This window comes from Ciconia boyciana, chromosome 3 (genome assembly GCF_034638445.1).
Source record: "Ciconia boyciana chromosome 3, ASM3463844v1, whole genome shotgun sequence".
Classification (NCBI taxonomy): Eukaryota; Metazoa; Chordata; class Aves; order Ciconiiformes; family Ciconiidae; genus Ciconia; species Ciconia boyciana.
The window spans coordinates 93,944,884-93,964,802 of record NC_132936.1 but is presented as its reverse complement, the minus strand read 5'-3'; the positions used below and the strand labels follow the sequence as shown (position 1 = coordinate 93,964,802).

General features: G+C 52.6%; 1 protein-coding gene across 2 annotated transcripts in view; it reads right to left on the bottom strand.

The window, feature by feature from the left end:
* Positions 1-19,919, bottom strand: part of TMEM63B (transmembrane protein 63B) — a 49,055-nt gene that overhangs the window by 18,354 nt on the left and 10,782 nt on the right. For both annotated transcript variants that reach the window (XM_072856664.1, XM_072856665.1), the window contains exons 2-3: positions 1,030-1,228; positions 317-396 (exon numbers count right to left, since the gene is read on the bottom strand). In XM_072856664.1, the coding sequence (XP_072712765.1) occupies positions 317-396; positions 1,030-1,206 (257 nt within the window). In that variant the 5' untranslated portion in view covers positions 1,207-1,228. The remainder of the gene's footprint in view (positions 1-316; positions 397-1,029; positions 1,229-19,919) is intronic.

The window sequence follows — 19,919 nt, the reverse complement described above, 5'->3', positions numbered from 1 at the left end:
TGTGACCTTTTTTCCCTCTCTCTTCCCTCCATCTGCTGTTCCTCTGTAAGGGCCCCTGCACACCTCTGTCACTGTAGGGACCGTAAGTGATATGGAGCCAGCAGGGACCACTCCCTATGTTGGGAGAAGGATACTGTAACAAGAAAGCCAGTAAGCAGGGATTTTTCCTGTCTCTGGAGCTCAGGGGATAAAACTGGCACACTTGCCTCTCCTCCCCAGCTGCCTCTGGCACCCACAAGGGGATTTATCCCTTCTGCCCTGCAGCAAAGAAGGGTACCACTCGTGCCTTGTTTTCCTGCCCCCCTCCCATGCGTACCTGTCAGCATCAGTCACCAGGGCCAGGCGTCCGTAGTCCCAAGCAACTTTACGCAAAATTGAAAAGACAAACAACAGTGCCTGGAAGAGAGCAAAGGAGAAGCTGTGAGATGAGGCATTGTCCAGCTCTGTCCTTGTCCTCCGTGTGCAGAGCCACAGGAACAGGGAGGGTAGGAGGGGACAGGACTGCTCAGCTAACAGCACACTGAGGCCATGGGACAGCACAGGTTCCCCAGGGCTGTTAAAAATCAGACTATCTGGATGGCTGTGGGAGGCAGAGGTCCAGGATGCAACACAAAGTAGCTAAGTTAGCCACAGGATCAAAAGGCCCTCGGGTCCCAAGGAGGCAAGATTATGGCTACAACATCTGTGGTCCTGCAGTTCCTAAGAAGGAACAAGCAAAGCCTTTGGGTGGGTAAAGCTGCAGGGACCTGGCATCATAAGCGGGAGTTTTGGGATACAGGACTGATCTAACCCGATCCATGTCCTTAGAAAAATTTGCAACACCCTTCCGTGGGCTCAGTGCGGTGGTATTGGAGGTAAGTGAATAGTGGCTAAGCCCACAGTGGCTAAGGGACATGATCAGGGCCATAAAGTCAGCCAGCAGCAAAGTCCAGGATGGCATTTGGGGTCCTCAACTCTAACCACCTGACCAGTCCTCTCTTCATGGCTAATTAGGGGAGAAGGTGCTGAAGCAACAGTGGGTAGACTTACGAGAAAGCACATAAAATCGAGGGCTAGGACGGTGGGCACCCCACCGAAGGGCAGCCCCTGAAGCACAGTGCTGCGGATGCGGGCACTGTAGCAGTAGTCCTTGGTGCTGTTGTTGCATACGGAGTCTTTGCAGGTGGCCCCTGCTGAGCCCAGGGTGGCAATCACGTAGGGAAGCATCTCTACAGCTTCATTGTCTTCCCTGGGGAAAGGAGAGAAAGGCCTGGTTAGATGCATACCAGCTGGATGACAGCATAGCCCTGTTGGAGTTAGGGGCCAACCTTGCCTGCTATCTCAGGCTCCTCTGCGCTACAGGATTTCCCTGGGAACCAGTGTCCAGGGACAAGGTCATCTGGAGAAGCCTGCTGAGTTTGGGGAGTGCTGGAAGAGCCTGGGTGCTTCAGCAGCTGTGGTCCCACCACGCAGAGTTCCAGAGCTCCCTTCCTTGCTCCCCCACTCTCACGCTATTTAGGTGCATCACCTTCTCATGGACTACTCCTCTTCTTGAGGACATGGTGTCTCAGCCCCTTCCCCTCAGCAGGGAGAACATTTAAGTACAGGAAAGAATTAAAGGGTGGGGTGGTGGGGACATGAAGTCACATCCGGATGATGGAAACAAACTGCTACAGGACAGTTGCTGCATCATGATCCCACAATTTCCTTTGCCTGGCTGCATGCCATTAGCTTTATTAGGCTGAATCACCACTTTCCACTCACTGCGGGCCTCAGCCCCCAGCTCCCAGGGCACCCATCAGGGGCTGGTTACACCCCCTGCTTGCTTTCTTTCCTTCCTCTGACTTTGATGCATTTAGATGCAATCAGAGAGGCAGAGAAGAGGCTTAGGCTCTAATATTTAGCTGGTCAAATATTTTATTTATTTCAGTGCCCTCCACAAATTGCTACAATACCCACAGCTGGGCTCGGGTCAGCATCACTGCTTGGACATGGGGAGATCTCCCTCCCGTGCAGAGCAGCTCCATGGGAAACACAGAGAAGACCATGCTAGCAATGGATAAATGCAAACTGAGCATCACCGGCATCGTCTAGAAATGACAAATTGACAGCAGAAACACAACTGCTTTGTGGAACAGGGGAGAGAAAACCCCCCATCAGCTGCAGAAGGAAGCAGCAATAACAGACAGGAATATCTACCCAGGCTGCTGATCCCTGAACCACCCCTCTTATCCAGCACCCGCCAACAACCCCAAATCCTTCACTACCACCATGTACCATGCAGAAAGGCTGGCTGTCACAGCATCACTTCTGGGCAATGCTCAACAGCTGTTAACCCAAGCCCAAAAATGCCATCCTGGTGGGCTGGGCAGAAGAGCCATCACTTGCCCAGAGCCTGAGAAAGCCACCACCACTGCCCTGTGCTTGTTTCAGCCTCTTGTCCCAGAGATGCCCCCTGCCACCAGCCCTGCCCTTCTAGCTCCGTGTTGGATGGTGACATTAGCAGAGAGGGCACAGGGCTCTTCCCTCCAGCTCACAGGTATATCCTGGTAATCTCCAGCCTGGCTGCAGAGATTTATCACCATCACAGCACAACACTGGCTGGATAATGACCAAACTCTTCACCACAGTGTCCTCGGCTTCAAAGTGATCCCTGCCAGCTCAGCTGGTACAGATGACCAGCTGCAAACCAGCTGAAGCACCGATCAAAGGGCACCGTGACGAGCAAAAGCCCAGCTGGGTATAGGCATTGAGGGGGGTCAGCTAAATTGGAAAAGCCACCAAGCAGCCTGTTAAGAGATATTCACAGGTACAGAGCTGGAGCAAGGCTGCCGGGAGCAGAAAAAAGGAGTAGAGAAGTAGGAGAAGAAAGTCAAGCCACAAGATCACAGTTGGGAACCAAGTAGGGAGCCAGGCAGGATAATTCACCCTGGCTGAATTAACAAGAGGCTTGGAAGCTCCAGGGGAGGGATGGGAAGAAGTGATGGGATGAGACTCAAAGGAAAGTCACACGCTTTGGAGCGTGAATGGTTATACCCCTCTGTTTTTACCTCTGAAGTGCCAGCCTAGATGGACTCATGGCAAAGAGAAATACCCCTCATTTCTCTTCTTGGGAATCTTGTAAACTTTTAGGTTGTAAACGGTATCTTGCAGCAATTAGTTCCAGATGTTGAGTAAGACTATGATCCCACTGCAACTCCACAGCCTGCAGGTCTCCTTGCATAATGAGAAAAGGCAAAGAATAAAAGCCTTTGCTTTTTATAGACCTACTAAACTCACTACTATTAAGTGCCCTCTGCTTTCCATGACACGAGGTGTCTTCCAGCTCTAACCACTCTCACCGCACATCCCCAATATATCCTCTCTTTTGACCCTACAGAAAGGTGACCAGAACCGCATATGATATCCTGGGTAGGGAAATGACCTTGACTGCCAGAACAGCATCCTGATGCTCTCAGCATCTGTCCTTATGCTCTTCCTCGTGCGGCCGAGCATGATTTACTTCTCCAATGGCATCTCTGCTTATTGAGGAAAAGCATCTCTGCTTATTGAGGAAAAGCATCTCTGCAACCAGCCAACAATGCTGCTGCCCTGAGTAGCCACAGTAATTTAGAAGCCAGCCATGTCCCAGAACAAATCATTCTTTCCAATACACCCAGCTGCACGCTTCTCAGTACCCACTTTCTCATCGCCTCACACCACTTCGCTTCACACGGTGTCGCTTTGGAGTCGCTTCATCTTGACAAATCTGAATGACTCCAGGGTATCAGCAGATTTTGGGTACCTTGCTGCACATTATCTTTTCTGGGTCATTAATAGAGAAGGACCTCATCCCTCTGCTCTTGTCACGCTGAAATTCCTCATTCACTCCTAGGCTTTGTTTGTGGACCCTCAGCCAGTTTTTGATCCAGAACTCTACATCTCCTCCAGCGGACAGTTTTCTTAACAGTCTTTTGTGAGGAATTTTAGAGGTTTTCTGAACGTCCAAGTTAGACAAGCTGGCCGAATACTACCTACTATTTTACTGAAGTACTGAAAGACTTGCAACAGATCAGGGAAGTATGATTTTCCTCTGCAGAGACCAAATGGTTTACCTCATTCCTGCATGTTTTATAGCCTCATTTTCCGGTCGTCTTTCTAAAAGAAACGAGGTTCATACGCTCACATTGCCCACGACCCTATCATAATCATTATTTATACAAACCATTACGTGTTCAAGACAAACTTTGCAAGCCTATGGGTAATTTAAGCCACATTTCAAAGAGACAGGTTCCAGAGATGTACTTTTTTTCTGAAGCCTAGAGGATGGACTGGGACTGGAGATAAACCTTCCTAGCCTCTCCAGTAACCCAGCCAGAACATCCAGTAATGGAAAAGCTGTGGCATATGCCCAAGGCTTACACTGCCTTTTCATCACCCTAGCCAGATGGCACAGCAGCAGCCAGCACCATCCTTAGGTATGCAGCCTCCCACCTGGCTGGTAAGCACAAGAAGGGGCTCCCCATGGAGACAGAGGTGTTTCACATGTGTGGGAAGGCTGGGAAAGTTTGCAGGGATGTCTGGAGCGCTTCTGCCCTTCCAGCTCCCCCAGCTACAGGCACACCCGGCAGCAGGCTAGAGGCAACATGCCGTCATGTCACTTCAGGTCAGACCCACCAAGGTGCCCAGCTTCTTCTGGGGTTACAACACAAATTAGGCAACTAAGACAAAGCTTGGTGACCATCTCTGTAGGCTCAATCGACAGTGCCTACCTAGTATCCTTAATTCAAAGACCTTTCCCAGGAGCCTATCAGCTGAGCAAAGGCTGGCCAGCCTTGCCAGGCACAGCGCAACCCATGGGCCTGGCAATACCTCTGTCCTCACGCTCAGTTTGCACCTTGGTCTCAGACGGCCACTCCAGGGGACCCTCTGTCCCCACCCTCGACCGGGCAGGGCACGCTGCAACGTGTCCCATACTGCAAGGTGCAGGGCTGGTCCTGAAGGCAGCCAACACTGGATGCAGTGTTTTAAGCAAAGCACAGGCGGGGAGGAAAGGTGGCACTAGCAGCAAGCACAGTCTTGCAGCACAGCAGCATACTTCCCAATTATGAAAGGAAATCCCCTCCAGCAGCGCGGGAGGGAGAAAGGGACTTCTCCAGCAACAACTGCCCCCCTCCCCAAATACACACCTGATGCCCTGCCTCCACCCAAGACAGAGATGGTTTTGCAAAGCTTTCTGCTCAGATCCCACTGCCTGCCTCTGGGGAAGGACCCTGGGTGCCTCCTTACACCTATACATAGGTAAGAGCCCCTGTGACCACACAGGCTGTACTGTACCGGGATGTGGTTAAAGGTGCCTTTCCTGGTCCCTCCTTCCCCTCAAGGGCTGTAGGACAGGGAGAGCTTGGCTCCACCTGGGCTGAGATGCTCCTGCACATCAAGACAGCCAAGGCACAGGGAACTGGTGGGAAGCTGTTGCGAGGGCTGGGGCAGTGGGAACCAGCCCGAGGTGTCCAAGCACTTTCCTGACTGTGAGCATGGCTTCCCACCACAGCACACAGCAGGCCCAAGGAGGCAGTAAGAGCAGAATATCAAACCTGGTCCCATGCAAGCCCTGGAGCCTTCCCCTCCTGCATTCTGTGCATTTAATGCTGACTTCCTCAAAACAGCAAGGACAGCACAGAAAGACTTGCCAAAAGGCATTTTTGGCTCTTATTCAGCAATACTGGAATCCATTCCCTTCTCTATGAGCAGCGGGAAACAAGGAGGGAGGAACGGCAGGCCCCCTGCTTCCCCCAGCTCCAGAGAAGCCTGCTCCCTGCCCCACACCACAGCCTCTACATCCCCAGCAGTCCACACTGCCCCATGTTTCTATCCCCACATCAGGAGCAGAGGCATCCTGCTTCCTAGCTGAAGTCCCTAAAGCACACCCCGCTGGGTGCTGCAGTGCACGCAGCCTCCAGCCCACCTCCTGCCTGCTAAGCCCTGTGCCCACACAGGCCTGGGAATCGCCACTCTGGAAGGCTTGGTGGACCCAGCAGGGCAGGGGCTCTCCTCCTCCGCCTTGCCTTCGTCCTTGGCCTGCAGGTCAGCACAGCTCGCTGGGTTTTCCTCTTGGACGAGCACCCACGTAGGAACCAAGCAAGCCTCCACACTCCCATCCATCCATTGCAAAGGGAAAGAAGGAAGAAGGTGGCATGAGGCTGGGAAGGCCAGGATGACTTAACTTGGCCCTTCCACGGCTGTGTCTCAGCCTGCAGAGTGTGCACCAGGATGCTCATGGAGTCATCCTGCAGTCTAGGCAGGCAGTGACACCCGGCAGAGGTCCGAGGGGCTCTTACAGGGCAGGGGACCAGGAGACACCCATTGAGGAGGCTGCATGCCCCACACTGAACTCTGCCATGGCACAGCGTGGCCAGGGCACGCAATGAAAATAGCACTGCGGGTCCTCCCAAATGGAGCATTTCCCATTCTCCTCGCCAGCTCACCCTGGAGTCTCTGCCCCTCACACCCAGCGCTTGCATCCTCTGCCAAACCCCTGGCACCAGGAGGAAAGAAGAAAGAGAAAGCACTCTGCTGGGACTTGGGCAGGAGTGATGCAGAAGGTGGACAGCCAGATGCACCGACATGGGCAAGTGTCTAGCTGTGTTCTTCCAGCCACACCACTGATGTCAGCCAGACATGAGGAGGTGACCTGAGAAACGCTCACAGAAAAATATAAATCAATAAAGCATATGCCTGCACTTGCAGCCAGAGCGACGTAAGCACACAAGCTACGTTCATTTGTTTTCTCACCGGTAAATGTTAATAACCCCATCTGTAATTAGAACAGCAAGATTGTGCTCCGGTAGAGATGCATTCGTTTATGGAAATGTGACAGTCTCACAACAGGCTGGGGGCACAGAGACAGGCAGCCAGATACCAGCAGGTCTGGGGTTAGGATACTAGAGATTTCCAGATTAAAAAAAAAAAGCAACCAAAAGAACCCAAAACAAACAACCCAATATTTGCTAAATCTCTAGGACACGACATTCAGGGAGGTGAGGTGCATTCTGGTTCCTGGCCCCAGAGGGTGCTGGGGGCACAGCCTGTACCTTGCAGACCTGCTCCTCTGGGGACCCCTTGGCATCCCAAGCACCATAGGTGATCTGCACCATGACGCCAGGGACCTGAGCCCGGAGGATGTGCCACCCTGAGCCCCTGCCTGCCAGGGCAGCACAGACCTGCCTGCACTGGGCACTTGGGGACCCTCATGCAGCAGCTGGCACCCAAGGTTGAGGGAGCCTTTTCACCCTCCCAAACAGCCACCTAGGTTACCTGCACCTCGATGGCAAAGCCCAGCAGAGCCCTGTGCAAACCGCTTGCAGCCACAAACTGACCACAGGAAGAACAGGACGACTCTTGGCAAGGAAGCAGGGAAAAGCCTTGGGAGACACAGGGAGAAGGGGGCTTGCAAATTAGCTGAAAGCCTTTCCCAGAGTACAGCAGCAAAGAAAAGGGATAAATAGCACTCTTGCTGCAGACAGAGTGGTGGGAAAGCTGCCCTGTGCCACACTTCAGACCTGGCACGGGGCTTTCGGGCAGCTGAGGGCCGGAGAAGTGCTGACACACCGGGTGCAGCGAGGAGGAACGCGATCTGCAGGCCAAGGGAAAAACCATCAAGAAGCAAATGTGCTACTGGTGCATTTCAAACAAGCCTGGGCAAAGCACCGACGAGCATACAGTGGGGATCAGTCCTGTATCACCAGGAAGGAGGAGGGCCTGCCAAAGCCCTGCATCTCTCTGCCTCCTCTCCATCTCCTCCAGTCAACATACAAAGCTCCCTGCACACTTCATTGTCTGTATGAGCTAGCCAAACAGACACTGGGCCTCCAAAGCTTTGATCGGGCAGGCTCGGCTTCTTCAAAGCAAAAACTAAGTGCATCCTTCTCCTGGGTCCAAAGTCCTTGCAGCTGGCTTTGCATCAGGCCTCACATATCTACCAGTGAAGGGCACCACAACTTTTGTGTGTATCAGCTCCCAGCCCCGGTGTTGGCAGGTACTGTCACTGTCATGGCCAGCCGCTGGCCCCACGCTGCTCAGAGCATTGCTTTGCAGCAGCTTGCCTACTGCTGGCTGTGTACATCCCGCTGCTTGGGCACCCCGGTCCTGCTCCCAGCACAGCTGCAAGCACAGCTGACCAGGCAGGTGACTCATCTGTGCTGGGACAGTGCCTGGCAGGGATGGAAGTAGACTTAACAGTGGGGAGCCTTTGGATCCATGAGAAACCTGGGTTTGATCTTCTCCTAAAGGCAACCGAGACCTACAGAGATCACTTCATGAGCAAAATGGGAAGGAAGTGTGGCTTCCCCACCCAAAAGGAGGAGAACTCCTCCCAGTATTCTGTCCTGAACCTGGTAGAGGGTGATCCCAAAGGGACACAGATGCTTTGGAGACCCCCTGCTTACTTCCTGGGGCTCAGTACTGGGCTGCTCCTTCATTTCGAAGGCTTGAAACAGGGTTGTTTGAAGAACTCCCTTCCCTGGGAAAAAACACTCCACAAGCTAGGGAATCTCAGCATCAGGGAAATCTTCAAGTTTCAGGTGAAATCAAGCCATTTGATTTCCACAACTTCATCTTGACAGTCCTCCTTTGACCAGGCCACATAACACTTCTTTCTTGGAGGTTATTTTCTCATCCATGATTTTCAATAAGGAGAAGAGCTTTGGGGCGCTAACTTCCATGAAGGCCAGGGAATCTGTCCATTTCACAACTCTATCCCTTTCAAGATCACCCAGGATAGTCAACCACAAAAACTTGCCTTTGAACATCAGCAAAACCCTTCATGCTGCCTTCGCCCACTGGAAACTATCTGCCTTGCCAAGCAATACGGATTTAGTTCCAGACAGCTAGGTCTTTTTTATGCCTCATTTTTACAGGAACTCCCTCCAATCTGCTAGTAGCGCTTTCAAGTCGTATGGTGCCCTGAACATAACGTACCATGCCAAGAGGGGCTGTACCACAGCTCGAAACCCCGGTACGCTGTGGTTCATGCTCTTCTCATCTCAGCTGGCTACTCTGTCCTCAGCCTAAAGGCTATTTGGTCTCTCTGGCTCTGCGTTTTACTCCCATGTCGCACCTTGCTGCCCTCCTGCCTCAGTTTTCACATCTCTTTGGACTGGGTGCTCCTGGGCAAGGGGTGCCTGTCCCTCTCTGGCCATCAGGGAAGGGCTGATGGTGTCCCCTTCCCCTCCAGGGAGGTTTGGTGGAACAGCAGCACCTACGCAACACCATGCTGCGGCTCTGCTGCCAAGAAGGCAGCCCGACTGCCTCCATCCGGCTACAAGGAACCAACACAGCCATGGCACCTGGCATTTCTGCACCACTGAGGAGAGGTCCCCAGCCCCATCTTGTTTTACTCCTGACAAATGCTATGGAGTCTCAACGCCACACGGACACCCCCAGGGTTTCATCCACCTGTCCCACCCTAGTCCACAGCAAGGGCCCATCTCCTCCTCTGCCATCAAGAGGAAGCCCAAACCTATCCAACAGTTCTCCACATCAATCAGCTCTCAGTCTGCACGGCAGAGTCACAGCCAACCTGATTTGCATTAAATTTTGAGTGTTAGATTTTGTGAGTCACCAAATCAAACACTTTAGTTCCAAATATATCTACCTGTCACTTTCCCTTCAAGCTCCTGGGCTGTAAATCTATCAGAAAGAAATCAAGTTTGTCTGCCAGCTTGTACTTTATAGTCTATAAAGAAATACCGCTTACTGTTTGGCTTCCCTTGTTTCCTGTAGGCATATGCTGGTAGTGATACAGCAAACGCAATATAAGCTGAGTGGCGAGACTGATGAGGCGCTGGACTTCACGCTGTATATTCTGCGGAGCAGTGGCCATATGGCAAACAAGTCCTGGTTGGGAGTAAGTCCCAGAAAACATGGCTTTCTCACCTGTCACCCAACACCCCAGCAGCAGCAACTCTACCAATTCCCAATGGACATTTACTAAACCCAAGGATGGAGACTCCACCACATCTCAACACCAGTGGTCTTCAGCTTCTGGTTTATGGATCCCAGTAGCACATGGGCTGTTCCTCAGGGGCTGCCTTCTTGGTTATCTCCTGCACGTCTATTATCAGCACTTACTTGCACTGATGGTCTGCACTTTCCTTGCAAAATATCTGTGGGCCTGCCCCAGGTTGGCTCTCCCATACTTCATTTTTTAGGTGAGAGTGACTATTCATACAGGATCTTTACTGCACAAATATCACTTTGGTTGTCAAGTACTGTTAAGGAGAGCTGTTCAGGTGCATGACATCTGGCTTGGCAGAAACACAGACCAGTCTCCCTGGTGATCCCTTATTTACTCTGAATTTTTCCATGTTCCCCTCTGTTTCTGAAGTGACCAAGTGCTATTTTGTCTGTTTTACACAGGTGCACATTTTTAGCAGGAGCTTTGCACCTCTCCCAGCTCTCATCCCTTTTTCCTTTGTTTACCAGTAAGCTCACCTCATCTTAGAGCTTCTTGTTTATCTCTGATCTTAATCCTCTTGTGCATAGGGGAGTATTAACATACTTGCCTTCCCTCATGCCCCATATCTGTCCCTTACTACTCGTCACAGACTGGGTATTCTCACCTGCACCCAGCTTTTCCTCTTGAGTGAAACATGTGTGTGTCTCATAAAACCAGGTTTTTGAGCTAGTCTCAAGGTCACAATGACTGTTTCCTCCTCCTCACTTCTGCACTACAGGAGTCTTTACCTCCTTGCAGCACAGCGCTCAAAGACACAGGAATTTTGTCTACTGGGCATGATTACAATCACCTACACAGTATGATCAGCACTTCCCACCAAGGAAACCCTCAGTGATGCAAGTCGCCAAGCAGTGGCAAGGAACATCTCTCAAGAGTTGTCCAAGCCGCCTCTCAGGGCTCCACAGCTGGTTCCTCACCAGGGGCTGGTAGGATAACCTACTGTGTGAGCCCTGGGAGCATCCCTACTCCTTATTCTGCAGCATGCAAGCTGCTCACTCAGAGGTTATTGGGAGTAAGCTTCTCTCTTGTCCAGTCCTCCTGCCCTAAGCACTGACAACACCACACTCAGCATGCACAGGGTTGGGACATTATCTCTCTTGAATGATACTTCAGAAAAGCTTCATGCCCCTGCTTTTAGCAAGTGCTCCATAGAGACCCAGGAAAATTGAAACCCTGCATCAATTCATGAACGGTGGCAAAGCAGGTGCACGGGCTGCTTAGAGCAGCATCCCTGGAGATAACACTTAGCAGCACACAGAAAAACCCTCCTTCACATCAGAAGGTGAGAAAGCTTGGCACTAGCAGGGAAGGGCCCACCAGCCTGGCTCTCTCCTCCAGCAGGAAACACACAGGATGTAAAACCAGGAAGCCTAGAGGGAAATCCCTTCCCTTGTGGGCACTGGGGGGCAAGCAGCCAGGATACTGCATGACCTCCAGCAGGAGCAGCCTCTCAGCATTGCTCCTACAACAACAGGAACATCTACTCCAAACCCTGGCACCTGCACCCTTCCTGTAACAAATAAAGGCTGATCCTTTCCAAAGGTCCTTAAGCAGATTGCAGCTCCAAGTGTTTGCATTTTGCAGGCTGGGGATGTTCTCACCTTTTCCTCACCTTCTTTACAGCGCTCCTAGGGTAGCGCTTGCCTTGCGGGACTGGTCTACAAAGGACCCACAGCACAGGCAAGCAACAAAGGTCAACGTAATCACAGCCCTGCAGCAGGCGGAACTGAGCTGCCTTTACGACTCCATGCTGGGAAGAGATTGGGCAGCCACAGCAGGAAGAGAAAAGAAGTCAATTGTTCCTCAAGAACAGCAGAGCAAAGGGCTCTCACAGCAAGAGGTCTGGATGCAGCCAGCAAGCCGGGACAGTTATAGGAGAACATCTAGGAACCAGCATTCTGCATCTGCTGGGGAAATCATGACAGAAGTGAGAGCTCCGGCAACAGCAGCACAGCCCAACTCACGGCACAGCACCAGGGCACTACGCACAGGGCTGGCACAGCACCCAGTACAGCCAAGAGCAGCAGGGAAACCTTGGCCACAAGGATGTCCAAACTAGGACACTGTGATGCTGGAAAAACTTTGAGGCTTTACGGCACACGGTTCCCCTTACACACTCTGTTCCAGCCGCTACTGAACTCCAACAAGGGAGACAGAGGCCGAGAGAGACCAATTTTGAGCTCCTGCTGGGCACTGAATAAATAACAAAGGTCATAGAGTGAGATGGACATCAAACACAGCCTTGAGACACTTGTTTCCCCCAAGCTCTCATCTATGCTACAGAAAGAGAACTGCTGGACCTCACTTGGCATATCAGTGCCCAAAGAGGCCCCAATTCCTCTTCTGCAGGATGTTTGCTTGGATGCTGCCAGAGGGATCTAATCCAGAGGCAGCTCCTCAATAACCTTTACCTGCTGGGAAGAATGAGGGTTGAACACCTCTTTTTGAGTTTTCAGGGCAGCTCTGCCTGCCTTTGACTGCTGGGGCTGGGGTCTGCAGGCAGGAGTCACTCACACGCACTGGGATGGGGACACCGGGCTCTCAGCCAGCCACCAGCACTTGAGAGATGCTGACCGGGCTCTTTTCAATGGTCTCTCTCCACCCCGTTGGGCTTGGCAAGGGGAGCTGGGCCTGGCTTGGGAACACAGGGAACAAAGCACCGGTCAGGCACTGGGCACAGAGACAATGGCGTCCAGCCGAGACCAGGAACACTGAAGTGGTACTTCAAGGGAAGCAGCCCGGCTCCCAGACCCACAGATAAAGGTGTGCGAGATAAAGAGGCTGCTTGGACTTGGAGGAGGGCACTGAATTTTTGGTAAGACATGGCACTGCAAGCCTCGCGTCATCCGGACTCTATCTTAATGTTAGGACAAACAAAGAAACAGTACTTTAACTGGCCCAAGCTGCTCTGAGTCACTGTTTATCCATGGAGCACAGCTCCACAAGAGCAAATATCAAGGCTATGAAAGTCCACTAAAAACTTGCAGTTGGTAACCTGAGCTCCTCTTGCCCACAGCCCCAGCTGAAGCCAGGGTGCTCACACCTACTAAGACCACTAAAATCCTGACCTGACATGAAGGAAATGGCTTGGAGGTCACCCCAGAAGCAATGTGGAACACACCAAATACTGTGCACCAAGGGCTGCTGGAGATGAAGTCAGGAAGAGCCCTCCTGCCCAGATGGACCAGCATCACACAGAAAAACTAAGACCAGATACCTGGCAGCCCCCTCAGGCATGCCTGCCAGGTGGCCTCAGCCTCTCCTGGGCCCTGCTCCTCCAGGCTGTGGCACTGAAAGGAAAACAGCAGCAGGTGCTTTCCATGGGCTTGAGTCTGGAGAACACCCAGGCGCAGCTAAGCATCATGGCCTGGAGCTGCTGTAAGGCAGGCTGCACACCTGGAGGCTGCTTTCCATGGAAAGCACCGCCCTAAACAGAGTGCAAATCAGTGGGGAACTGCCTGATTGGAGCTGCAACAGCAGCCCTGAGAGGGACCATGCCCAGAAGAACTGCGCTGCTCCCATCCCACCGCCTCTGCTGCCAGGCTAAGCCCTTCAGCCTTGATCCTTATGCATCAGTGGGAGCCAAGACCCATTGCTTATTCTGGCCATGTTTCCCCGAGACCACCTCTCCCTCGCAAAGCACTCCCTCGAACTCTGTGCTTCCACAGATGACTTCTAACAGCAAAAGAAAACACTGTGATGGCACTGATAGCTGGGGTCCAGGTGCCCCAAGCCTGGGGGGAATCTCATCTCTGACCTTGTGTCTCCATCCTTGTGTGAAGCCTTGAAGTTTGAAGGTCACTCTGTACCCAACAACCCTAACCCTCCCCTAGACACAAGTAACCAGCACACAGCACAACACTGGCAGGATGCACCAAAGCGTGCCATAGGTTTCCACCAAGAAATCACACTCCTGGGTTTTCCCCTTGCATGGAAGAAGCATCTGGCTGTATGGACCGATGTGAAGTGCAGCATCACAGAGGTGGGTAGGAGGTGCAGCACATCCAAATAAAAAGGAGCCAGCGGACCCCAAAGACTATCAGGGTACTTTCAGACAACAAAACCGTCCTTTGCTGGTTCACATGCTGGAGAGGGTGAACATGCTGTTCCATACCTCATTTCTGGATCAGGACAACATACCACATGTATTGCACGAAAAGAAAAATCACTTGTTGAAGCAGTGGCTGAGGCCTCTAATACAACGCAACAGAACAGCAAGCAGTTCCCCCAGAATTTTCCTTACAGGCGTGAAGTTTGCCTGGCCTTCCCAAACACATCACAGGAGCAGGAGTATAAAAACAATTAGTAGATTATGGCATTCCAAGATTAATTACTAATTAATAACCCAGATGAGGTTACTGCTTAGTATTTCTCCCAGTGCAAATCTAGCTTTGGCAGCTGTATGGGCTAATGCTTGTTAAGATATTTCTCCAAGGATCTTCATGCAAAAGAAATCACCCCTGCTCAGGAAAGCTCCTAAGTACATACTTAGCTTGAAATGCTCTCACTGAAGTAATCATAACTTAAGTACATGGCTAAATTAAAGTGTTTACCTAAAAAGGGACAGACTTGAGCACTGTGCTCTGCTTCAAGCACCAGATGTTTTCCAAGACCATTCTCTGAACCCCAGCTATGTGCACTCGTTATCAACCCAGCCCCAGTTGAGCATCCCAGGGTAGAGGCAGCAAAGATCAAGTAGCTTAACCAGAATTTTTCTTTGATGATGAGAAATAGGTTCCTGCAGTACACTTCATAGGGACTGGTTAAATAAATGATCCTAGACCAGAAAGCTTGCTTCTCTTCATGAGGAAATGGTTCTGGAAGGCTTGAAAGGCATGCCATTCCTCCCGATTCTATTTCCAAATTTCATTACTTCTGTTTCTGGCTGCTCCTCCAAAAACACTGCTCCCCCTTCTCAGCAAGGAGACTGAAGATACCTTGCTGTCAGGAGACGTCTCACCTGCCTCCGCTCTCCTTAAGCTAAGCTCTGTACACCTGGCATCTTTCCAAGCACACCTTTCCAGCCTCTGACTGCTTCCACCACGGCTGATGTCTCTTTGTGTGGTCAGCATCTTTCTAGCCATATTGTGCCCAAACGTCCCAAGCACAGATAAGGCCAGAGCCAGAGGGAGAACGGTACTGTGGTCTCCTTGCTCTGCAACGTAACTCCTTTGCATTCATAGCCTGAGAGGCCAGAGTTCTCTTTCAGTCACATCGTGGCCAAATATCTAAACCCCTATACCCTGTCATCCTAGCTTGTACTCTGGCTTCCCAACTCCTTCCGGCACAGCTGCCTCCCATGGTGTCCAAACTGCCCACAGCAGGAGGGGAAAGCAAGTTTCATTTTTTTTTAATTTTTAAACACAGTAGTTTGACAAGTGTCAACTGTTATACAGTGAATTCAGTTTTCCTATTTAAATCAACAAACATTCAAACAACCTAGTTGTCCCATTTTTACACAGTGGGACACACCTGAACCTTGTTGCCAGACTTGCTACCAATCATCAGCAGTAGTGTCAGGGCCTGCCTGGCTGTTGGCAAACACTACCACACAGCCAACACGGCCTTTGCATCTCCATCGCTGTTATGGAATATTTTGAAAAGGTCTCCTGCACTAAAGCACTCGAGTACCTCAGAATTTCCCCAAGCAGCTGTATGATCTAGGGTCTCCTGTACTCCTGCTGGGGCAGGTGATCTACAGATGCCAAGGGCAGAGGCGAACTCCATTACTGCATGATGGAGAAGAGGCTTCCTAACATTTGCTTTTCAGATCATGGCGTGGAAATACGTACGTTACAGGCTGGAGATAAGGCAGGAGCTTCTTACTGGGCATTTTGCTTTTTCTCAATGGAGAAAGCGCAGCCACACTGCCTCATCTCACATGCTGGTCAGGCTCTTTCCTGGGATGCCTTTTGCCTGGCTCTTCCAACGCATCCCAGCCAGCTCAGAGGAGCCAGCCTAATACTTCACAGGAAAGCACTAGGCAGCATTAGGTTTACATGGCTTAAAACACAACCTGAACAACACAGAGTAAGGCCAGACAATGCTGCAATTGAGCAGCGAACCTCTGCTCCTCAAACTGCAAGAGGGTTCAGATGCAGTTTGCGCTTTGCAAGCCACCACTGCCCTCCCAAGATCTCCCAGGCAAGCCCAGCTGCTCCTTCCCCCCAGCCACCCTCCCATCTGATGCAGGGGAAGGCTGCAGTCAGTGGTCCCCTGCCTAAGCATCATCCCAGCAGGAGGTGCATCCCAGGTATGCCAACTCACAGCTCCTCCTTGAATCACAGCTGCCTGCTGTGGGGACATCCCCTCTCCACCCTACGCTGCTGCTGGGAGCACACCTCCCAGGCCAGCCTCCAGAGGGGAAGGTGCCCGGCTGCCCCCAGAGCAAACCCGGCAGCCACGCTTAGCTCCTCCAGGTCCTGAAATGGGCAAGTACAGAGATGCAGGAGGGCAGCACCTCCTCCAGCCTCTCCTCCTGGGCAGCCAGCCCTGCCACTGCCTCCCTGCCTGCCTGTTTACACCCGAGGCCTGCCACGGCAATCCTGCCACAGCCCTCTAAGCAAGCGGGAAGGCTGCAATTTCACCCCTGGCACCCTGCCCTCCGCTTATGCCACCTGACCGGCATTGCAGTCAAAGCCTCTGAGGAATCCCCATGTACGGAAATCAGGCCTCTGCCAAGGCTGTGGTGCCAGCCACTAGGCACAGCTGCCAGGGACCGACTGCCAGGTCTGGTGGCAGGGGGACACATCCTATCAGGGTCAGTGCTGGGACCCCTGAGGATCAACCCTGCTGCATGGAGCTCTGCTGGGCTCCATGTCACACACACACCTGAGGGCTCATCATTTACTGCAGCTCATCAGAAATCCACAGCCCCAGCAGCACTTTAGGGTTAACATAGGTGCATGCGTGTGACCAGGTGGCAATCAAAGAGAGATCCCTCACTTTGTGCCTTCTACCCAGCACCCCGGTGGGCACTGCAAAGCAGCCCGGGGCAGTCATCTGCCCATCTTCAGAGTCTCGTCCAGATGCTGGCCACATATCTTCTCCCAAGTCAGCAACCATTTCAACAGGAGGAAGCTGACAGCGACCCTGCCCCAAGTTTTACCCCACTACTGCCAGCTGCAGTATCTTTGTCCTTACATGAAACACCTGCAGCCCCTCAGGGATACCTGTAGCCCAACACAGCCATGTGCATCTCACTCCTTCCTCCTGAATCCTAGCTGCTTTCAAGCCTCCTCTCCAATGCCCCCATCCACATGTTGGTAGGGGCAGGAGGCTGTGGATGGCTTCCCAGGGCTAGGGGACCAGAGCTGGTGCTCAGGCAGCTTTCCACCCAGCCATATCCACAACAGCCTCTTGATGAGGGGCCACCAGTGCCTCCACATACCCACCAGTTGAGCTCACAGCTTCCAGGCCCAGGTCCCACTATGCCTGCGCTCACCAGCAGAGAAAACTCCTCCCAATATAGCATCAGTTGCCTATTTATAACATGCTGTTTACCAACACCAAGCACTCTCTCGTTGGAAGCAGAGGACAAGATGAGTCAAGGCACCATGAGCAAGGGACCTTTCTCCTGTCATGGGAAGATGAGGGCAGGGTTACTTAGGGCTGGGTGCTGCAGCATGGCTGGTCACCTGCAGCTCCCTCACCAATGCAAGCAGACTCGAGGGCATGCTCAGCTTTTTTTTTTTTTTTTTTTTTACATTAGACCTGGGAAGATCTTCCTGTGAAAGGGCGAGATGAGATCCAGCACACAGGAGTGAGCCAGCATCCCCTTGCAGCCTGCTCCAGGCTCAGGAAGCACTGAGTGCCAGCAGGTGTTGAAAAACAGATTTAACATAAGGTCTCCAAAAGCCTCCTGACAGCTCCTGGGACCCTCTTCCAGCAGCTCAATGAAGGGCTGCTGGTTGCTACAACGCTTTGACAGGGCTTCAGGGGGAACCACAGGCCCATCTTCAGGGGGAACCACAACTCTGCTGGCCGGCAGTCCTCCAGCAGGCAGGTGGGTGGGAAGGCAGCCCCCACTGCTCACCCTCACCCAGCCTCCCCTCTGGACGGTCACTCTGTTATTGCCATTTGCTCAGCGTCCCGGGGAAGAGTTAGATTTGGGGGCCTGTACGACCCAAGAACATCCAACTGCTGAGGCACTAATGACACCAGCCTTCAGCAGTGGGCAGAGACAAGCTATGGGTCTCAAAGCAGGGTTGGGGGGGAAAGGGGTTACAACCCCAGGCGCCCATGGCAGCATCTCACGTTCAGGATACTGTCCAGGAATATGCTCCTGAGCAACACAAGGCAAAAAATGAGTAACTCCTCCTAAGGCTCCTTAAATTTTGCAGACTTTCTCCAGTGTCCAAGCTATACCCCCTCCTGGGTGGCTGGAAACAGACCCTGCATGATGTTATTGAACTGCACACCCATATGGTGGCAGATCAGAGTCTTGAAGCCCATCCAGGCAAAACAACCAGTGCCAGCCCCTGGCTCCTCCCAGAGCCACCACCGCATTTTCCATTCCTCCTTCCCGGCTGCACCCAGCCGTCTCCTGATGCCAGGCTCATTTTTAGAGCCTCACATTTTCCTCTCCATCTTCGAGAAAGTTATTGCTTTCCTGCCCCCAAATAGCCAACACCTCTTCCATCCTACCAAACTGGTAATGGACCTCCTGGCTCTGTTCCCCTCTGTCATTTCCCGGATTCATCTCCTATGGCATTGCACTTACCAGCCCCAAACAGGCTGGTGAGGATGCGCACTCACATTAACAGGCTGGATCAATTTCTGAGTTTTTAATCTTTCCTAACAGGCACAGGGAGGGTTGTCTTGGGGGCTCTACCAGAAAGCCTCCTCTGAGGCTTTGTGCATGTTCAGCCATAGCTTGGAGTCCAGAGGTGTGCTTGGAGCACGCTGCCTTAGCAGCGGGAACATGGGACATCATCACACATAGAGCCCAGGAACTGCTGGTCAACCGCATGATGAGTTTCAGCTATAAGCCGTCCACTCGGCTCGCCCTCATGTGCCATCCCTTTGGCACGGCTTCTCCCCACTGACAAGCCATGGGCTTGGTGGGGGTGCAGGCTTCTGCACTCCATGCCCTGCCAGAGGCAGAGGCACCAGCAGTGCTGCCTGTACCCAGGATGATCCTTTGCTCCCTTCATCCTCCTGGCTCACCCCGGTACCCGCTGCTGGGCCCCCACTCTCTGCCAGCTTCCCACTCGTCCACGGGTTAGCTCCCGGCCATCCCCACCCGTGCCCCAGCCCACCTGCTCCTCCTGGCACCGATTCACCCGCCCCCAGTGCTGACTCACTCCCCACGGCTCACGACCACGCATCCAGCATCCAGCTCGCCTCCGGCATTCCCGCCGCCCCGAGTCACAGGGTGAGGCATCAGCACTCTGTTTTAGAGAGTGGCAGTGAAGCAGCATGCACCCACGAGGCAGGACAGCCCGGCTCTGCTCTGCATCCCACCCCAACTGGCTGCATGACCACGGGCATGCTGCTGATATGCCCCGTGTCTCTGTTTCTGTCCATCAGAATCACATACAACCCCTCCCAGAGAGATCACATAGTTAATTCATGGGCATTAGAAAGACACTCCACTTTCCAGATTGGACATACCAGCAGCACACAAGTATTTCTCACTGCTTGCACCCCCACCGACAGTCAGCTGAAACTCCCGTTGAGTCACTAGGACTGAAGGCTACATCCTGCAGCTATGGTCCTCTGCTCCCATCGGTAAGGTCCAGGGCAGTGGCAGGGGGCTGTCACTGCCCTGTCTGCCAGGGATTTTGGATTTACCCCTCTCCCACGTGAGTAATACCTGTCCTGTCCCTGCTTGAGAGCATCACCAGCCACAGGATTAAAACTTAAGATGTTTTTGGATGGTTTCGCAGCTGCTTGCTGGGGTAACTGCAAGAGCACAAACTTCATGTCAGCTCTGAGCAGC